General features: G+C 38.9%; 1 protein-coding gene across 2 annotated transcripts in view; it reads right to left on the bottom strand.

Annotated features, from left to right (window-relative positions):
* Window positions 1-19,284, bottom strand: part of LOC111156771 (nuclear receptor coactivator 2) — a 294,726-nt gene that overhangs the window by 82,972 nt on the left and 192,470 nt on the right. For both annotated transcript variants that reach the window (XM_022517836.1, XM_022517837.1), the window contains one exon: window positions 19,036-19,208. In XM_022517836.1, the coding sequence (XP_022373544.1) occupies window positions 19,036-19,208 (173 nt within the window). The remainder of the gene's footprint in view (window positions 1-19,035; window positions 19,209-19,284) is intronic.

Here is a 19,284-nt window from a genome sequence, read left to right as displayed (position 1 = left end):
TAAGGCTGATTGCATCCATTGAAAGCCAACTAGGCAAGGATTCTCTAGGAAAAAAACTTCTTTGATAACTCATTCTATCAGTATTTTTGATAGGCATGTACAATGTACACAAAATAATCATTTGTCTAGAAACTGTATGGATTTACCACTGTTAGTATATACATTAAACATTTTAAGAACTCAGTGTTTTGGGCCCTGGCTTATCTTCTCATCTCTAGTTGAAATGTCAGTGAGGACCTTCCATGAATCCCAGGCAAGAATATATACTTCCCAGGGCACACTGGCCCTACAGTGGAGATACATTTGGCACTGCTACATACTTATATCCATGGCCCAGCCTTCCTATTTCTACATTCCAAGTTCCATGATGGCAGCAACCATGTTACCTAACGTGTTGCTGTATCTAGGGCTCAGTAAAAAAGAAGGCCTCACAAGGTATTTTCTGACTCACAAAATTGTGGTGTTTTTTGTTGTTGTTGTTTTTTTTCTTGACTCACCATGACCCGCTCTAACCAAGTTTCACAACTGGGAGCTGGGAGCGTAATTTTCATTTCACGGTTCTACCTTATGACTATGGCAGTAATGACAACCACCACTGGCCTTTGGACTGTCCTCTGATAAACAGAAAAGGAAAAGGAAGGAGGTATGGGGAGTCCACTTGGGAGACAAAATAATACTTTAAGATTTCTAGGTAAGAGAATGGGGTACTTTGACTCTTGGTAAATTTTCAATCTAAACTTCAGCAAAATATTTTAAAACCTGATTTTAAAAAGTCAAATTACAGCCACTGTAGAAAACAGTATAGTGATTCCTCAAAAAATTAAATATAGATACTGCATGATCCAGCAAAACTACTTCTGGATATATATTCCCCTAAGATAAAAGCAAGGATTTAAACAGATATTTGTACACCAATGTTTGTAATGACAATTTACAACAGTGAAGAGGTATAAAGAACCCAGATGTCCATCAATGGATAAACGGATAAACAAAATATGGTATGTGTGTGTGTGTGTGTGTGTGTGTATATATATATATACATATATGTATATATATATATATACATGCAATGGAATACTGTTCAGCCTTAAGAAGGAAGGAAATGCTTATATATATATATGAACATGGATGAACCTTGAGAACATGATGCTAAGTGAAATTAAGCCAATCACAAAAAATAAACACTATATGATTCCATGTATAATAGGTACCTAGAATAGCCTAATTCAGAGACAGGCAGTAGAACAGTGGTCTCTGGTCTCTGGGGCTGGTGGGAGGAGGGGTGAGTACTATCTAACAGAGAATTTCTGTTTGGGATGATGACAAAGTTCTGGAAATGGATACTGGTGATAGTTGCACAACAATGTGAAGGTATACTTAATGTCACCCAACACTTAAAAATGGTAAATTTTATGTTATATATATTTTACAATAAAAAAAGGTCAAATTAAAATAAATTCTCAGGTTAAAATTAATTGGTATCCACTCCCCACCACTCCCCACCAGCAATGCGTGGCTTGAATTCACAATCCTGAGATCAAGACCTAAGCTGAGATCAAGAGACAGTCGCTGAACTGACTGAGCCACCCAGGTGCCCCTCCAATCTTTAGTTAGTAAGTATTATAAGCAGATCTGCAATGCTTATATTCTGTGAATTATCCTTCACTGTTGCAGTCTTAGAAAATAAAACAGGATTTGAGATCTATGATATGCTAATAAGACCACAGAGTCTAGAGTAACAACTGGACTAACAATTCTAAGGTCTAAATCTGCAGGGGGCCAATTTTTACTCGACTTTGTGCTGATAGCAAAGCATAAACTTGTAAAGGTCTTCATTTCTTACCAGCAAAGCTGAGACGAAGAACATGATCATTGTTTTTCTAGAATTATTACCTTTAAAACATCGGGGGTAACAGAAAAGATGAGAGAAGATTTAAGAAAAAACAACAACAACAACAAAAACAGACTACTGCACTTAGGACCACAGGTAAATGACCCAGTAATTAGCGATAAGTGAACATTCTCTAAGTAGAAATGAAGTAAAGTATCTTAGATTGAACAACAATAATAAGGGAACTGGGAAGTGACGTACAGGAGTGTCTCTATTTGCCGACCCCCGAACTATCTATAAACCATATGAACTATGAAGGTCGTACTCCTTCTTTCCCTGTAACCTACATAAAGAAGGCTAATGTAGTAAAAGGCTTCAGGGAGAGAAACATCCTTTAGGGGAACATGAGAAATGACTGAAATGAGGCAGAGTGTCTAAAAGAGAAATCTTAATTTTCCTACTGACCCCAGATTTGCCTCAAGGAGTCTTTCTGCACCTCAGAACCTGCTCCTCATCTTCTCAGCTTAAGGTCCTGTTCGGTGCCCTCAACTGTTCGGCAGTATGTGATATTAAGATATCTGACCACAGGGGGCGGTCAGTGCTCCAATACAGTATTAGCTACTTACTCTTTTCAAAATAGTTCCTTGGAAAAGATATTCAACATCATTAATCATCAGGAAAATGTAAATGAAAACCACAATGAGGTATTGTTCCCACACACCTTAGGATGGCCACTATCAAAGAAACCAGAAAATAACAAGTGTTGACAAGGATATGGAAAAATCAGAACCCTTGTGCATTGTCAGTGGGATTGCAAAATGGTGCAAACGCTATGCAAAGCGTATGATGGGAGTACAGAGGTTCCTCAAACAATTAAAAACAGAACTACCATATGACACAGCAATGCCGCTTCTGGATATTTATCCAAAAGCACTGAAAACAAAGTTTTGAAGAGATATTTGCATACACACATCCACTGTGGCACTGTTCACAATAACAAGATGTGAAAACAACTTTAATGTCCACTGATGGATGAATGGATAAAGAAAATTTGGTGTAATGGAATATTAATTAGCCTTTAAAAAGAAAAAAAAAATCCTGACCTACACAAGGATGAACCTTGAGTCCAATTACGCTAAGTCAAAGAAGCCAGTCACAAAGATACAAACTGATTCCACTTACGGGAGGCATTTAAAATAGCCAAGTCATAGAAACAGAAAGTAGAAGGTGTTTGCCAGGGGTTGGGAGAAATGGCAAGTTATTCAGTGGGTACAGAGTTTCCACCATGCAGGAGGAAAAAGCTCTAGAGGCCTCTTGTATAACTAACAATACAATAATGTACACTTAACGATGGCTAAGAAGGCAAATTTATGTTATGTTTTTTTAAGCACTCCCCCCACACACAAAGAAAAAACCAACCCCTCATCAACCCAGAAAAAAGTTTCCTTAGAAAGACCAATTACAATAGTTTCATGTCCAATAATTTATTACTGTATAATCCATTTAGTCCATATAGTCCAAAAGTTAACTTAACCTAAAGTACACAAAAACAGTCCCATTTCCCTCTTCTTCATTCTACTAATACAACAAGTTGGGAAAATAGACTTGTTCTTACTCATTTGGTTTAAAAAAACAAAAACAAAAAAGAAAACAAGAGTAAGTAGAATGCCTAAACCAACCAGAGAGTAACAACAATTAACAGTCAAATACTGGTATTCGTGCTCTATATCTTTTATTTATTCCAATGTTAGTTACTATAAATCTGATAATTATTGTTAACCTTCAGTAGTGAATAAATTATATATACAGACACACTTATATAATAAGCAAACTATAATGCAACTGGAAACTCTTGTTCCTTTCTCCCTATCATATCCCAAATATTTAATTCATTTCTCAAAAATTATATTATTCTTCAAACTAAGAAGAATTAATCAGAGGTAACTGCAGCTTATGGAAATTTAAATGTATTCTGACAAGATCTGAGATATGGGTTCTTTCAAAACCAATACATCCAGTATATCACATAGCACTAAATATAAAATGTGAGCATGCTTTCTATATGCTACATATACTAGTCTAACACAATATGTCTATTTCAAATCAGGGAAAATATCCCAAATTAATTGAAGATCATAATAAAATTACAAAAACTGTAAAATACTCCCCTACCCTGCTTTTTAAAATATATTCTAGTTGACAAGTTGTGCACATCTGTCATCCTTATTTTAAGACAGTCTCAAGAACTAAACTTCTTAGAGCCTAAGAAAGTTAAAAGTTTACCAAACGCACTTGAGGAGACATAAACACACTTTCAGGACACAAACTAAAATACTATAAATACTGTCGCAAAAGAGGTTGTAATTTAACATCATCATACAAGAGTCAAAATGTACTTACTCAATTATTAGAATAAAAATGTCAAGTTCTTAAATTTGGGGTGCTATCTTCCCCCAATATAAAGCCATTATACAATGCTAGATAAAAAGCTAGCATCTCAAAATTTTAAGGCATTTATTTTACAGACTAAGAACAAACACTGTGCTCAGAAATGCCACAGGTGTGAGTGGTAAGTAGATATGATCTCTGACATCAAGGAATTTGTCATTCAGTTGGGAAGGAAAAAGGAAAACCCGCATAAAAACTAATCAGAAGAAAAAAATGATATGGAGATTCACAAGAGACCAGTCTATATGGATTGGGATAAAGAAGTTCTTTGTTCAGACAGCAGTATTTGAGACGAACCTTGAAGAAGGAACACTAAGACTCTAGTGGGAATAGACAGAAACAGGGTAAGGAGGCATTCCAGACAGGGAGGGAAGGGTATGAATAATGATGCAAAAGCAAAACCCCATAAATATGGGTTAGCAACAGTAAGCGGTCTAGGGTAGTAGCCTGAGGGTGCACGCAGCTGAGGCTATGGGACATAACACAGTAGTGGGCTAAACAGGCCAGATGTGGGGTAGTGGTGAAGGCGCCTTGCCACTGGATATTCTTCCAGCCAGCCTTTCACCGTGTCTTACAAACCTCAAGCAGCTGTAACACTCCACCCTCCTGGACTACTAATGGCGAGCGACAGTCAACCAGCTAAGGGGGAAGAGGAGAGAAGCATTTCAGGCAGAAGACACAGAAGCAAGACACTGTGCATGTGTGTGTAGGCCTGTGTCAGTGCCAGGTGTGCGGGAGGGGAGAAGAGTTCACGGAGTTGGTGGCTTTGAGCAAGGAGAATATGACGGGACTGGAAGCGGATCATGGAGGGACCTGTATGCTGTGGTGAGGGCTGTTCTCCTGGACTCCGTCACAGGGCGTATCAGCAGTCTCTGAAGTTGAGGCAGAGTACCAACCTGGCCCCTTCCCGGGGTTTTAGGGAGCACTCCTAGCGGACTGCTGTGTGGGAATGGCCCAGTACTGCTCCCCTGTGCGCACTGACAGATGGGACTGTTTCTGAGTCCCAGCAGAGAGGCAGGCATGGAGAGACACTGAATCAGCTCCTGCTGACAAGGAAAGGGGAAGGCTGAGCAGCCCGGACACGAGTGTGGGCGCTCTTCACTAAGGATTGGGGTGGGATTTACGCAGAAGGTAGAGGGAGCTAGGGAGCTAAGGCCACTGGCTCTTATCTAAGGGCTCACAGTTGTCAAATAAGACTATACTTGAAATGCCTAGATGGCTCAGTCAGTTAAGTGTCTGACTCAATTTCCGCTCAGGTGATGAGCTCAAGGTCCTGGGGTCAAGCTCTGCACTGGGCTCCGTGCTCAGCGGGGAGACTGCTTGTCTCCCTCCGTCCTTCCCTTTACATGAGCATGCACTCTCTCTCTCTCTCTCTCAAATAAATAAATAAATCTATAAAAAAAAGACAATGCTTTAAGTCATTAGTGACAATGTCATAAGAGACTACAAAATAAAATTCTTTATCAAAAATTTTATCTTTTTGTTTAAAATATTTTATTTTTTTATTTGATGGAGATATCACAAGTAGGCAGAGAGGCGGGCAGAGAGAGGGGAAGCACGCTCCCCGAAGATCAGAGAGCCTGATGCGGGGCTCGATCCCAGGACCCTGGGATCATGACCTGAGCTGAGGGCAGAGGCTTTAACCCACTGAGCCACCCAGGTGCCCCATCTTTTTGTTTAAATGTGAACACGTATGCTTCTTAGTATGTTGCTCTTCTTTGTCTTTGTTGGTCTGTCTTTGTGGGTCTCACTTACAACCTTTCCATTCTGCCCTTCCCTCTTCACTTCTTTCCTACTACTTCTATGCCCCTCAACAAGTTATATAAATGAATAAGCCGTTACGTATAAAATATTTATTAAAGATGACTAAGGTATTTTATAGTTCTCTAGCATGTTTTAACTTAGATTTTTCTTGTTACTGCTGTTTTATTGGTTATATACCTTCCCCCTGCCCCAACCCCCTGAAGTCAGCAGCAAAGTTTCCCGGGGCGCCTGGGTGGCTCAGTTGGTTAAGCAACTGCCTTCGGCTCAGGTCATGATCCTGAAGTCCCAGAATCGAGTCCCACATTGGGCTCCCTGCTTGGCAGGGAGTCTGCTTCTCCCGCTGACCTTTCTCTACTCATGCTCTATCTCATTCTCTCTTTCAAATAAATAAATAAAATCTTAAAAATAAATTTCCCATTTCTAATATTTCTAGAATCTAGAGACCATGGTGGACAACTTTAAGTCAACTCTAATGAAGACTGCTAAGAGTCTCTCATTTTATGTCACCTTCTCCAAATTTTAATATTGCTTCAATACTTTACCTACTGTCCCACCTCGCTCTCACCTGCCCTTTTCAGCCTCAAAATCAACCAAATGCTTCAAAATATCCTATCCTGTAGCTTAATAGTCTGACTTCACACCCAGTATATGCTTTGAGACCTCCTGTGTCTTTGCTCAGGTTCCTCTGCTTCCTGTTTGGATGGCCTCTCTGCTCAACCGTAACTATCTCACCTATTACAACCTCACTTTTCTAGAAGAAAAAAGGAACAAAGAAGAACTACAAAAACAACTAAGAAACAATTAATATGACAGCAATAAGCGCATACCTATTAATAATCACTTTATTTTTTTTTTAGATTTTATTTATTTATTTGACAGACAGAGATCACAGGTAGGCAGAGAGGCAGGCAGAGACAGAGGAAGGGAAGCAGGTTCTCTGCCGAGCAGAGAGCCCGATGCGGGACTCGATCCCAGGACCCTGAGATCACGACCTGAGCCGAAGGCAGAGGCTTTAACCCACTGAGCCACCCAGGTGCCCCAATAATCACTGTAAATGGACTAAATGCTCAATCAAAAAGACCTAGAGTGACTAAGTGGATTAAAAAATAAAATCCATCTCTATGTTGCCTACAAGAGACTCACTTCACACCTAAAGACACATGTAGACTAAAAGTGAAAGGATAGAAAAAGATATCCCACGCAAATGGAAGCAAAAAAGAAAAAGTTGAGGTAGCAATATTTATATCAGACAAAACAGACTTTAAAACAAGGACTGTAACAAGAGACAAAGAAGGGCATGATCAATTCAACAAGATATTCTAAGTATCTGTATACCCAACATAGGAACACCTAAAAATATAAAACAAATATTAACAGGCAGAGAGGAAGAAATTGATAGGAGTACAATCAGAGTAGGGGTTCATCAATGGATGGATCATCCAGACAGAAAATCAACAGGTTAACTGTGGTTCTGGATGACACTTCAGACCAGATGGTCTTGACAGATATATATATACACAGAACACTCCATCCCAAAACAGCACAAGATACATTATTTTCAGGTACACAGGGAACATTCTCTGGGACAAATTGGGTTAGGTCACAAAACAAGTGTCAAAAAATTTAAGGAGACTGTAGTCATATCAAGCATCTTTTCTAATAGTGGTGAGAAACTAGAAATCGGTTACAAGAAGAAAACTGGAGGGGAAACAAGAAAAAAGAAAGCAAGTATGTGGAGACTTAATATTCCAAAAAATGGGTCAACAAAGAAATCAAAGAGGAAATAAAAAAATATCTTGAGATAAAGGAAAATGAAAACAAAATGGTTCAAAAACTTTGGGATGCAGCAAGAGCAGTTCTAAGAGATACAGCCCAACCTCAAGAAATGAGAAAAATCTCAAGTAAATGCTCCACCCTTACACCTAAAGGAACTAGAAAAAGAAGAACAAACAAAGGAAATTATAAAGTTCAAAGTGGAAGTGAGTTAAATAGAGATTAGAAGAATAATAGAAAAGATCAATGAAATTAAGAGATGCTTCATTGAAAAGATAAAAATTAGTAACAGCCTTTAGCCACACTCATAAAAAAGGGGGGGCGGGGGAAGAGGGTTCAAATAAAATCAGAAATGAAAGAGAAAAAGTCACCTCTGACAGCAGAGAAACACAAAAGATAATAAAAGGCTGATATAGAAGTTTATATGCCCACAAATTAGACTGCCTACAAGATATGGAACCATTTCTAGAAATACACAATCTTCTAAAGCTGAATCAGAAAGAAACAGAAAATCTGAACAGACCGATTACTAGTAATAAAATTGAATCAGTAATAAAAAAAAACTCCTAATAAACAAGATTCCAGGATCAGATGACTTCCCAGGTGAATCCAACCAAATATTTAAGGAAGAATATCAGCTATTCATCTCAAACTATTCCAAAAAAATTGATGAGGAAGGAATTTTTCCAAATTCATTCTATGAGGCAGGCAATGCCTTGACACTAAAATCAAACACTGATATACACTGATGTAAAGATCCTCAACAAAATATCAACAAACCAAATTCAACAATACACTAAAAGGATCATTCACCACGATTAAGTGGGATTTATTCCAGGGATACAAGGATGGTTCAGTATCTGCAAATCAATCAACCAATGTGTTACAGCGCATTAACAAAATAAGGGGTAGAAATCATATGATGTCAATGGGGCACCTGGGTGGCTCAGTGGGTTAAAGCCTCTGCCTTCAGCTCAGGTCACGATCCCAGGATCCTGGGATCGAGCCCCATGTCAGGCTCTCTGCTCCGCAGGGAGCCTGCTTCCTCCCCTCTCTCTCTCTCTGCCTGCCTCTCTGCCTATCTCTGTCTGTCAAATAAATAAAATCTTAAAAAAAAAAAAAAAAAAAAGAAATCATATGATGTCAATAAATGCAAAAAAAGCATTCACAAAATTAGACATCCCCTGATGATAAATCTCAGTCAAGTGGGTATAGAGGGAACATACCTCAATATAATAAAGGTCATACATGACATGACAAACCCACAGCTAGCCTTGTATTCAATGGTGAAAAGCTGACAGCTTTTCCTCTAATATCAGGAACAAAACAAAGATGCCCACTTTTATTCAATGTGGTACTGGAAATCCTTGTCACAGCAGGCAGAGAAAAAAACGACATCCAAATTGGTAAGAAAGAAGTAAAACTGTCACTATTTTTTGACACGATATTATATATAGAAAACCCTAGGTGGTGCCTGGGTGACTGCATCTGGGGTCCTGGGACGGAGCCCTCAGGCTACCTGCTCAGCGGGGAGTTTCCTTCTCCCTCTGACCCGCCGCCCCACTCTGCTCACTCTCTGTCTCTCAAATAAATAAAATCTTGGGAAAGGGGAAGGGAAGGGGGGGAAAAGGGAGAAGGAAAGGGAAGGGAAGGGAGAAATTAATTAATTCCTAGGGGCGCCTGGGTGGCTCAGTTGGTTGAGTGTCTAACTCTTGATTTTGGCTCAGGTCCTGATCATAGGGTCATGAGATTGAGCCCCACACTGGGCTGCATGCTCAATGCGGAGCCTGCTTGTCCCTCTCCCTCTGGTCCTCCCCCTGCTCTCCCTCAATAAACAAATAAAATCTTTATTTAAAAATTAAAAAAAAAAACAAAAAAACAACCCAAAGACTCCACAAAAAACCCACCAGAACTAAAAAATGAATTCAGTTAGGTGGCAAGTTACAAAATTCTGTTGCATTTCTATACAATAATAATGAACCAGCAGAAAGATAAGTTGAGACAACTTCCCATTTACAACTGTATCAAACCCCCTCACCCCCAAAAAACCCATACCCACACACACACAAAAACCAAAGTAGGAATAAATTTAACCAAGGAGGGGGCACCTGGGTGGCTCAGTGGGTTAAGCCTCTGCCTTCGGCTCAGGTCGTGATCTCAGGGTCCTGGGATTGAGCCCCGCATCGGGCTCTCTGCTCAGCGGTGAGCCTGCTTCCCTCTCTCTCTGCCTGCCTCTCTGCCTACCTGTGATCTCTCTCTCTCTGTCAAATGAATAAAAAAAAAAAAAAAAAATTTAACCAAGGAGGTGAAGACCTATACTCTGAAAACTGTAAGATATTGATGAAAGAAACTGAAGATAACACAAATGAATGGAAAGACGCCCATGGACTAAAAGAATTAATATGAAAATGTCCATAGTAGTGAAAGTAATCTACAGATTCAATGCAATCCCTACCAAAATACCAACAGTATTTCTCACAGAACTGGAGCAAATAATCCTAAAATTTGCGTGGAGGCATAAAGGACCCTCAATAGCCAAAGCAATCTCGAGAAGGAACAAGCTGGAGGTAGTGCCACCCCAGATTTCAAACTATTCTACTGAGCTATAGTAATCAAAACAGTATGGCACTGGCACAAAAACAAAGACATCAGTGGAACAGAATAGAGAGCCCATGATTTTAGGGTCAATTAATCTATGACAAAGGAGGCGAGAATGTCTAATGGGAAAAGACAGTCTCTTCAATAAATGGTGTTGGGGAAAACTGAACAACTAACTAAATGCAAGAGAAGAAACCGGACCACTTGCTTATACCATATACAAAAATAAACTCAAAATGGGTAAGACCTAAATTTAAGACCTGAAACTATAAAAATCCTGAAAGAACACACAGCCAGTAACCCGTCGGACACTGGTCTTATTAATATACATTTTTAAATTTTTCTCTTCAGGCAACTGCAACAAAAGCAAGAAATAAACAGGTGGGACTACATCAAACTAAAAAGCTTTTGCATAGGGAAGGAACCCAACAACAAAATGAAAAGGCAATCTCCTGAATAGGAGAAAGTATTTGTTTTTGTTTTTAGTTTTACAATCATTTAATGGCAACTGGTAAATCATCAAATTAGCAATGGTTATCTTCAAAAGTTATTACACTTGCTTTGTTGTCATTTCTCAAGGATGATTATATACCTACAGTCATAGACATTCCCCACATACGATGCATCATGTAAATCAGACATAGGGAAAAAAAAAAATCAGACTTGGTTTATCACCAGCACTGATAAAACCAGACCTAGGGAAAGAACAAAGTCTGGGGACACATGCATGGTCTTATAGCAAATGGTTAGCCTGCTGTGATTATTACAAAATCAGAACAGTGGAAATATTCACGGTGGGAGAAGATATTTGTTAATGATATACTGTGACAAGAGGTTGGTATGCAAAATATATAAAGAACTCAGACAACTTTAGCACCAAAACCCAAAAATCCAATTAAAAAATGGGCAGAGGACCTGAATAGATGTTCTTCCCAAGAAGACATACAGATGGCCGAGAGGCACATGAAAGATGCTCAACAACCGCAACCACAACAACAACAGATGCCCCACATCACTAAGCATCCGGCGAATGCAAATCAAAACCACAGTGAAACAGCACCTCACACCAGTCAGGATGACTAGTATCAAAAAGACAAGAAATAACAAGTGCTGGTGAGGATGTGGAGAAAAGGGAACCGTCTTGCACCGTCGGTGGTAATGTAAATTGGTACAATCATTGAGGGAAACAGTATGGAGGTACGTCAAAAAATGAAAAATAGAAGGATCACATGATCCAGTAATTCTACTGCTGGGCATTTACCCCAAAATAATAAAAATACTAATTCAAAAAGCTGTATGCACCCCTATGTTTACTGCAACATCATTTATAACAGCCAAGATACGAAAGCAACCCAACTGTCCTACTGATAGGTGAATGGATAAAAAGGATGTGGGGTGTGTGTTTATACCCTGTACAGTTATCACTCAGCCATAATAAAGAATGAAATTTTGCATCTGAAACAACATGGACAGATCTAGAGAGTACTATGCTAAGAGAAAGAAATCAGACAGAGAAAGACAAATACTATATGATTTCACATACATATGGAATCTAAGAAACAAAACAAACAAAAAACCAGAAACACTTGTAAAAACACTTGATAATACAATACTCTTTACTGTCAATTCCACATAGCCAGAACAAACTGGTGGTTACTAGAGGGGAGAAATGAGACAGGGGGATGGGAGAAGCAGATGAAGGGGATTAAGAGGTACAAACTTCCAGTTATAAAATAAGTCACAGGAATGAAAAAGTATAGTATAGAGAATACGGTCAATAATACTGCATTCACTTTCCACGGTAAAAGATGATAACTTACACTTATCATGGTGAGGCAATCTGTGATATACATAACGTCAAATCGTGACACTGTACACCTGAAACTAATATGATACTGTATGTTGACTATACTACAATTGAAACTTAAAAATAATAAAATAAAGGAGCACCTGGGTTGCTCAGTCGGTTGAGTGTCCAACTTTTGATTTTGCATCAGGTCATAATCTCATGGTTATGAGACTGAGCTCCATGTCAGACTCTGCGCTCAGCGTGGAGATGGCTTGAGATTCTCATTCTCTTTCTCCCTCCCTCTCCACCTGTCTCCACCCTGCTCCCTCCCCCAAATCAATCAATTTTCACCAGCATTTGTCATCATTCTTATTTCCACCGTCCTCTATAGTTCCTCAGTTAGCTGTCTACAAGCCAATGTCCCTCCAAATGAGTGAAAGCTCCAAGGGAAACAACACATTACTGACTGATTGTTGGATTCCCGCCTAGTGAAGAACAATATGTCTTGCATGTAGTATTTACTCAATAAAACATTTACCAAATGATGCTTGCTTTTGAATGAAATCAACACACGCAATGCAGTGTCAGAATTACTTTCCTTTTTTAAAAAAAAAGACTATTTATTTGAGAGAGACTGAGGGAACGAGTGGAGGAGGGGCAGAGGGAGAAGGAGACTCCCCGATGAGCAAGGAGCCCGATGCGGGGCTCAATCCCAGGTGGTCCTGGGATCATGACCTGAGCCAAAGGCAGACGTTTAATGGACTGAGCCACCCAGGCACCCCTCAGAATTAACTTCTTTCCATACCAGCAGATGATCAAGAAGAGAAAGGATGTCTACATTCTGTAGAGAATGGAAGCTAGTTTAAGTCTTGAAATCACAGCTCATGTCATAAACTGCTGAAATCCTAAAGCATTAGGGTACGTTAAATTACTTAAATCCTCTCCATTTGAAAGCTGTTAAATAAACAAAATAACCCCTTCCATATACTTAGGAAAAAAGTGGGGGGGATCCTAAGAAGAAATGACAGCAGGCATTCTACCCCTGCTCGCTAATTTTAAGGATTTCATTAATAATATGAGCCATTAATCCATATAAAACTATGAAAGTGAATTATTTATACATCATTAGAAAAATATCTTTATTAAAAATTGCAATGCCAAGAACATAATGCCAATCATTGACTATATTATCAATGAAATAAAGTCTGATTTATTACTGGATGTATGGAAACATGTAACAGTTTCAGGTCTTCAAGAGAAAACTAAGGCCAGTCAGATTCATTCCTGCATTGAAGTAAATACAGATGAAATAAAAACTGCCAAGACTCTGCCCTCTTTAGTTCTCCTTAAAGCAAGATTCTTGAAAATGCCACTTGGGTAACAGGGACAAGGAGGTACCAGAAAGGTCCAGCAGGAGCAACAGAGTCAGAGGGAGGGATCCAGATGTAGTCACACCAACCTATCTGTAATGTGTATTTTTTTTGTCTGCGTAATTGGATAGCTTTTATTTACTTACTTCTACATTAAAAGTAAAAAGAATCAACACTATAAGAACATTAAGGCTTAAAATCGTAACAAAGAATCCAAAATCTAGTTTCAGTAGTGAGTCCCCAGTCCTGAAGTCCTCAGGGAGGAAACCTAGATCTTCTTGGATGATGATTCCAAGTACAGATGTCAGAAGCAATAATAAGAGCAATAACTACTGTTTAGTAGGTACGTGCCAAGGACTAGATTAAGTCCTAAATAAACATTATTGAGCATATGCTTCACAAGAACTTACCCTCTTTTTACAGATTAGGAAGTTAAGACCCAAAGATGTTAAGAAACTTGCATGTGGTCATACAACTGGGGAGAAGAGAGACTGTGTTCATTTTAGATCATAAAGCTTATGATTTAAAGAGATTATTACACGGATTATTATCTACAAATGCATGTCCAAGAGAGGCGGAGTTTCCTAACCTGCCTCTGCCATCAACACCGTAAGGTTTCATCACATACTACCTAAGCAAGGCCTACGAGCATCAACCCAAAAGCCTGATTTATAGAAATCCGATCCCTGAAAGACATGTGATAATCAGAGCCCTTCTGCTTACTTTGCTTCATGACAGCTATTAGCTCAAGCTCAGGCTTCAGCTTGAATGACAATTTCCACTGGAAGAACTTCATGCATTTAAGATGGTAAAAAAAGAATAGGAAAGAAAAATGTATTTTTAATAGGCTCCATATGAACTTTTATGGGCTAAGATTAGATTGTTTCCATTACTATTTTCTTGAATTCTTAAATAATCTCATTAGTTTATGAATCTGATTCACCTACATTTATAATCCAACCTTCCCACCTCCATGGCTACAAGTGGTATACTGGGAAATACTTAAAAACCCAGCTCTCTGGGGGAAAAATAGTAAGCATCATGATGTTTACTACAAATTTTACTCTTATAAAGGATGTACGGCATATAATGTATAATGATAATACAATACTCTTTACTGTCAATTCTACATAGCCAACTGATTCTTACAGAATGCTTCCATGACTTTTTGCCAAATTCTTGGATTGCAACCAACCTTTGATTACCACGGATGAAAAACAGTTCCAATATGAATATTGGTTAAAATTGTCATTTAAGTTAACAAGACAAAAATGAAATAATGAAAATGTATGAAGATGCTGTGTGCAGAAATGCAATTGTCAATGTGCAACTGACTTTTTTTTTGCTGAACTGGATATTATCTACTGTATATGCACATAATGGCTAATGTTAAAATGTCAGTTGATTAAAAAAATGTCAGAAGGTAATTAACATTTTCTCCATAATTCCCCCCCCCAATCTCCCTTACTTTTTAAGTCTAAAATGACAGCTAAGAAACAATAAACCAAGCCTTGATTTCCAGGGTGTCAAGATTGTTGTATTTGCAATCAGCCATGGTGACATTATTGAAGGTGGACTTAGGAAGAGATGCAGAGTGGCCACCACTTCATAGTATTTCTATCATGTAGGTGATTCAAGTTGCCAAGAGCCTTTAGTGCATTAGCAAAATGCAGTAGAAGAATTAGAAAATGATAAATTTAAGTCTTCCTTGGCTTTTTAAAATATAATTTAATTGTAAGTCTATGTAATTTTTTTAAGTCTGTATAATTTAACAATGGCTGTGCTCATCAGTTGGCTTTAAAAATTCTTGAAACTGAAAAACTGGCTTTCATTGGTTGATATGAGTGATTCTAGCATACCACAGGACCTCACCTTCTTTTAAAATACTTTTTTTAATGTTATTTTCTATATTAGGGGAAATTCACAAGTACAAAGCAATCTGGGATCCCAATGTTCTCAAAATGGCACTGAAATCAAAACTGTGTCATTAGAGTAATCACAATGAGAAACCAGAATGGTCTTTTAGGTAGCCTGTTCCTTTTCTTCTCTTTATTCTTTCTTCTTCTTCCTCTTTTTTTTTTTTTTTTTAAAGGTTTTATTTATTTGAGAGAGAGGGATCACAAGCGGGGGGTAGGGGGAAGGACAGGGGGAGAAGCAGACTCTCCACTGAGCAGGGATTCGCATGTGGAACTCTATCACAGAACCCTGCATCATGACCTGAGCGGAAGGCAGACGCTTAACCACCTGAGCCACTCAGGCGCTCCTCAATTTAATTTTTTAAGAGCACAGGAATTACTATGTATTTTCCACAGAAATTTTTATGGAAGTTTCCAGCTAAGGAGTGTGAAGTTGGACATAGTAATTCCAAATTAAATCATCTGTATTTTTCATACTAGTTATTCTTCTTCTGTGGAACAGAAGCAATATTAGCCTCCCCAATTATGAAAAAAAGGTTATTCACTATTCATGAACTATTATCGTTAAGTTATAGGAGCCAGAAGTTTTAAACATTATCAGCATCGTCTCAAATGGGACAAAACATCACACCTCCATATCACAAACCTGGTGTAAGGGCCTGAGTCCACAAGATGTGCATCTGCTCCATTGCCGCGAGGTCCACGCAGTGCGCGTGCTGCTGCGGGGCTGGGGTCTGTCAGGCCTGGGTCTCATAAGGCGCTTACACAGGAGAAGGGTGACGTACTTCAACAGCTGGCAATTCTCCCACCAAAGTCCCATCATTTCGGTCACTTTAAAATACCCTTTCTCCTATTTACAAAGTGGATGGGAACTCAAGGGGCAGCTGATGACCGAGCAGACACGCGAGGAAAAGTCCCGCATGCCTGGCTCAGCTCCCTGAGATTCTGACACCGGCCGGCGCCTTCAATATGAGCCCAGCTTTCCCGAGGTGGATTCCGCACCCGCCCCCACCCCCCAGGTGGAATCTTTAGTGGGGATCCTCAAGCAATCCAACTGAACTGCTCTAGCACAATTAGGATTTTACTCAATCTGGGGCCTGTGACTGAAATACAAATGAAGTTTGGAAACATTGGAAAGATGATGGCTGGACTTAATTTATACCGATCGAAAGGGGGATCTGTTGGGCACGAAGAACGAGAGAGAAGGGCTCGGGTCTGACTTCTTTGCTGCTCTTGAACTTCAGCTGGCAGCGGAGGAGTCTGCAAAGACTACGCAGAATTCTCTGGCCTCAGAACCGTACCTTCTTCCAACGACCCTATAGGAAAGGATATTCATAACCCACTTTCCCACCGTTTTTATCTCCCATTCTCCATCTGAAGTAAGAGCTCGCTGAAGACCCTAGCATAGGTAAGGGAAAGAAGGCGACTTTCTGCTTAGTGTGAAAAAGATATTTACTGAATACCTACCAAACCTTCACGCTGACAGGTATTGGCTGAGTACATATACATAGCTCATAATTTCAACAACCGCACAACCTCAATATTATGACTGCTAAATTCTGTATGAGGAAACGGGAGTTTGAGAGAGAGAAAATAATTTGCCCAGGTTCAAAGAGCTTGTAAGCGGCAGACCCAGGATTCATAGCTAGCTTCTGTCTGATATGATTCTGAAGTCCTGCTGTTTTTAAAAAAACAATTTGTTACACAAAAAATACTTTTAAAATATTAGATTAGAACATGAAAGTGCATCTGTGTTTTTCATTTGGTTTTTAATTTCTGCTTCCCCTTTCAAAACCCATTACTCTGCAAATTAATAGGAACATTATAAGAATAAGACATGACAGGGTGTTTATTGCCGCTGCTTCTTGGGTGGTTGTGGTATGCGGCCTTATGATTAAACCTACAGTAAAAGTATGGCAGAGTCCCAGCGTGGCACATCTTAACGTGTTTTATGGTTGCAAGGGGGAATTACCAAGGTTTTGCAAAACTTTTAGACCTTGTGCAAGACCTCGATAGTAAAAAATACATAACTGTTTTAAAGTGCAAAAGCACTGCCTAACGTGCAATGTTCACAAAATTCTATCATTCAAAATCTCCAGAAGCCTGAAGCAAGCAGCTTGCTTCTCCGCCGTAATCTCAGCCATGAGAGAAACAGCAACTTCAAAGTACTATGAAACTTTAATCAATTATTTCTCCTAAGAGCTGTAGGAATATTATTCTATCCTTTGCTGGTCTGCCCCCAAAATGAAGAAGATATAAAATGGAGATTAAACTGAGTTTTTGATAACTGGATCTCAAAGGGAAAAGGGGGAAGAAGAAAGAGATGAAGGGAGACCAAGGCAGGCACTGAGAGCAGAAACTCATGGAATGTTGACTGCCGAGTAATAGAACTTTGGTGGCGAAACCAGGAAATAAAGACTCATTTTCAGAATGGGCTTGTATTAGAAACTCTGTTGTTTCACCTCAGTCTGCTGTGTACCTTAGGCATGTATTTTTAAGTTCTTAGAAGGCAGAACTACATTTGTAACACTGTTTTACATAAAACTTAGCTTAATAGTAAATGTATGAAAATGAAAAATGCTATGATGATGATATGCAAATAGGCAGCTAAGATTTGATAACAGATGGGAAGTTTCAGGTCATATACCTACACAGACAAAGACATTATTTTTCTAAAATCTGCCTCTTTTGAATATCACATAAAAGGTAGATAAAAAAAAAATGAACTGAGAGGATGCATTCAAAAGCAGATTACAAGAGATCATAATCTCCCTCGCCCCGAAGGAAAGCAGTGTGTGAATACTTTAAGAGCACACATTGGCCCTAAGCACCCAGAACACTGTTCGTACTTGCCTGATACGGATTTTTTTTTTTTTTTGGCATCACTAAGTCCAATGTGTTTTTTAAAATATTATTTTCTTAAATTTTTTTTTTTCTTCAAAGAAAAGAGGCAGAAAATTATCTCAGGGAAAAAAAAAAAAAACAAAAAAAAAAAACCCAGGAAGAAAGCTGTCATGTTCTGTGTTTCAACTCACAAAAGAATTCTGACTAGAGGCTTGAGCCTTTCAAATCTCTTGTCATTCAGGATATGAAATTCTAATCTAGCGGCATGGCCAGTTGAGGCTGAGACTTAATCAAATATGCTGACTAGCTGAGACAGGAGGTGGCTCACTTCCTTACTTCTGGTTTCCATCTTTAGTTGGCTCCTCACTTGCAAATTATGACAGACCCTTGCTGTGCAGGCAATGAAAATTCCAAGGTAGGGAAGGAGAATCAGTGGGCACCTAATTGAGTTTTACTAGATGAAAAGTTACATCACCCTGCCTCACCTCAGTCTCTTCTGTCTTTAGGGAATTGCTGAATTTTATATAAAGCCTATTTATAAACCCCTGCAAGTGATACTTGCATTCATCTGCACTGTGACATCATTTCCTCATCAATAATTTAAGCATAAGAAATGGATTAAAGGGACTCTGAAGGGACTTCTCACACATGAAAAAACAGAACCCGGATAAACTCTCCAAAAGATTAATTCAGGCTTCTTACCTTGTTCTTTGATCTGACGAATTTGCTTCACAGTTTCTTTTAAGATTGCACATTTGTCAGGTTTGAAGTTAAAGTTGTCTATATCATTAAAATTTGCAAAAATCAGCTCTGCAAGTTCTTCGATGTATTTATTTTCCTGTTCACGATTACGTTTCTCAGTGCTCCTCTTGGGACTATTAAAAAAAAAATAAGCATGTTAAACAAGTTCTAATATAAAGATAGCAAACAAAAGTTACTTATCTAAACATG

The sequence above is a fragment of the Enhydra lutris genome, unplaced genomic scaffold (genome assembly GCF_002288905.1).
Source record: "Enhydra lutris kenyoni isolate GAN:26980312 unplaced genomic scaffold, ASM228890v2 scaffoldscaffold49, whole genome shotgun sequence".
Taxonomy (NCBI): Eukaryota; Metazoa; Chordata; class Mammalia; order Carnivora; family Mustelidae; genus Enhydra; species Enhydra lutris.
Note: the sequence above shows the minus strand (reverse complement) of the source record. Positions and strands in the feature narration are given on the sequence as shown.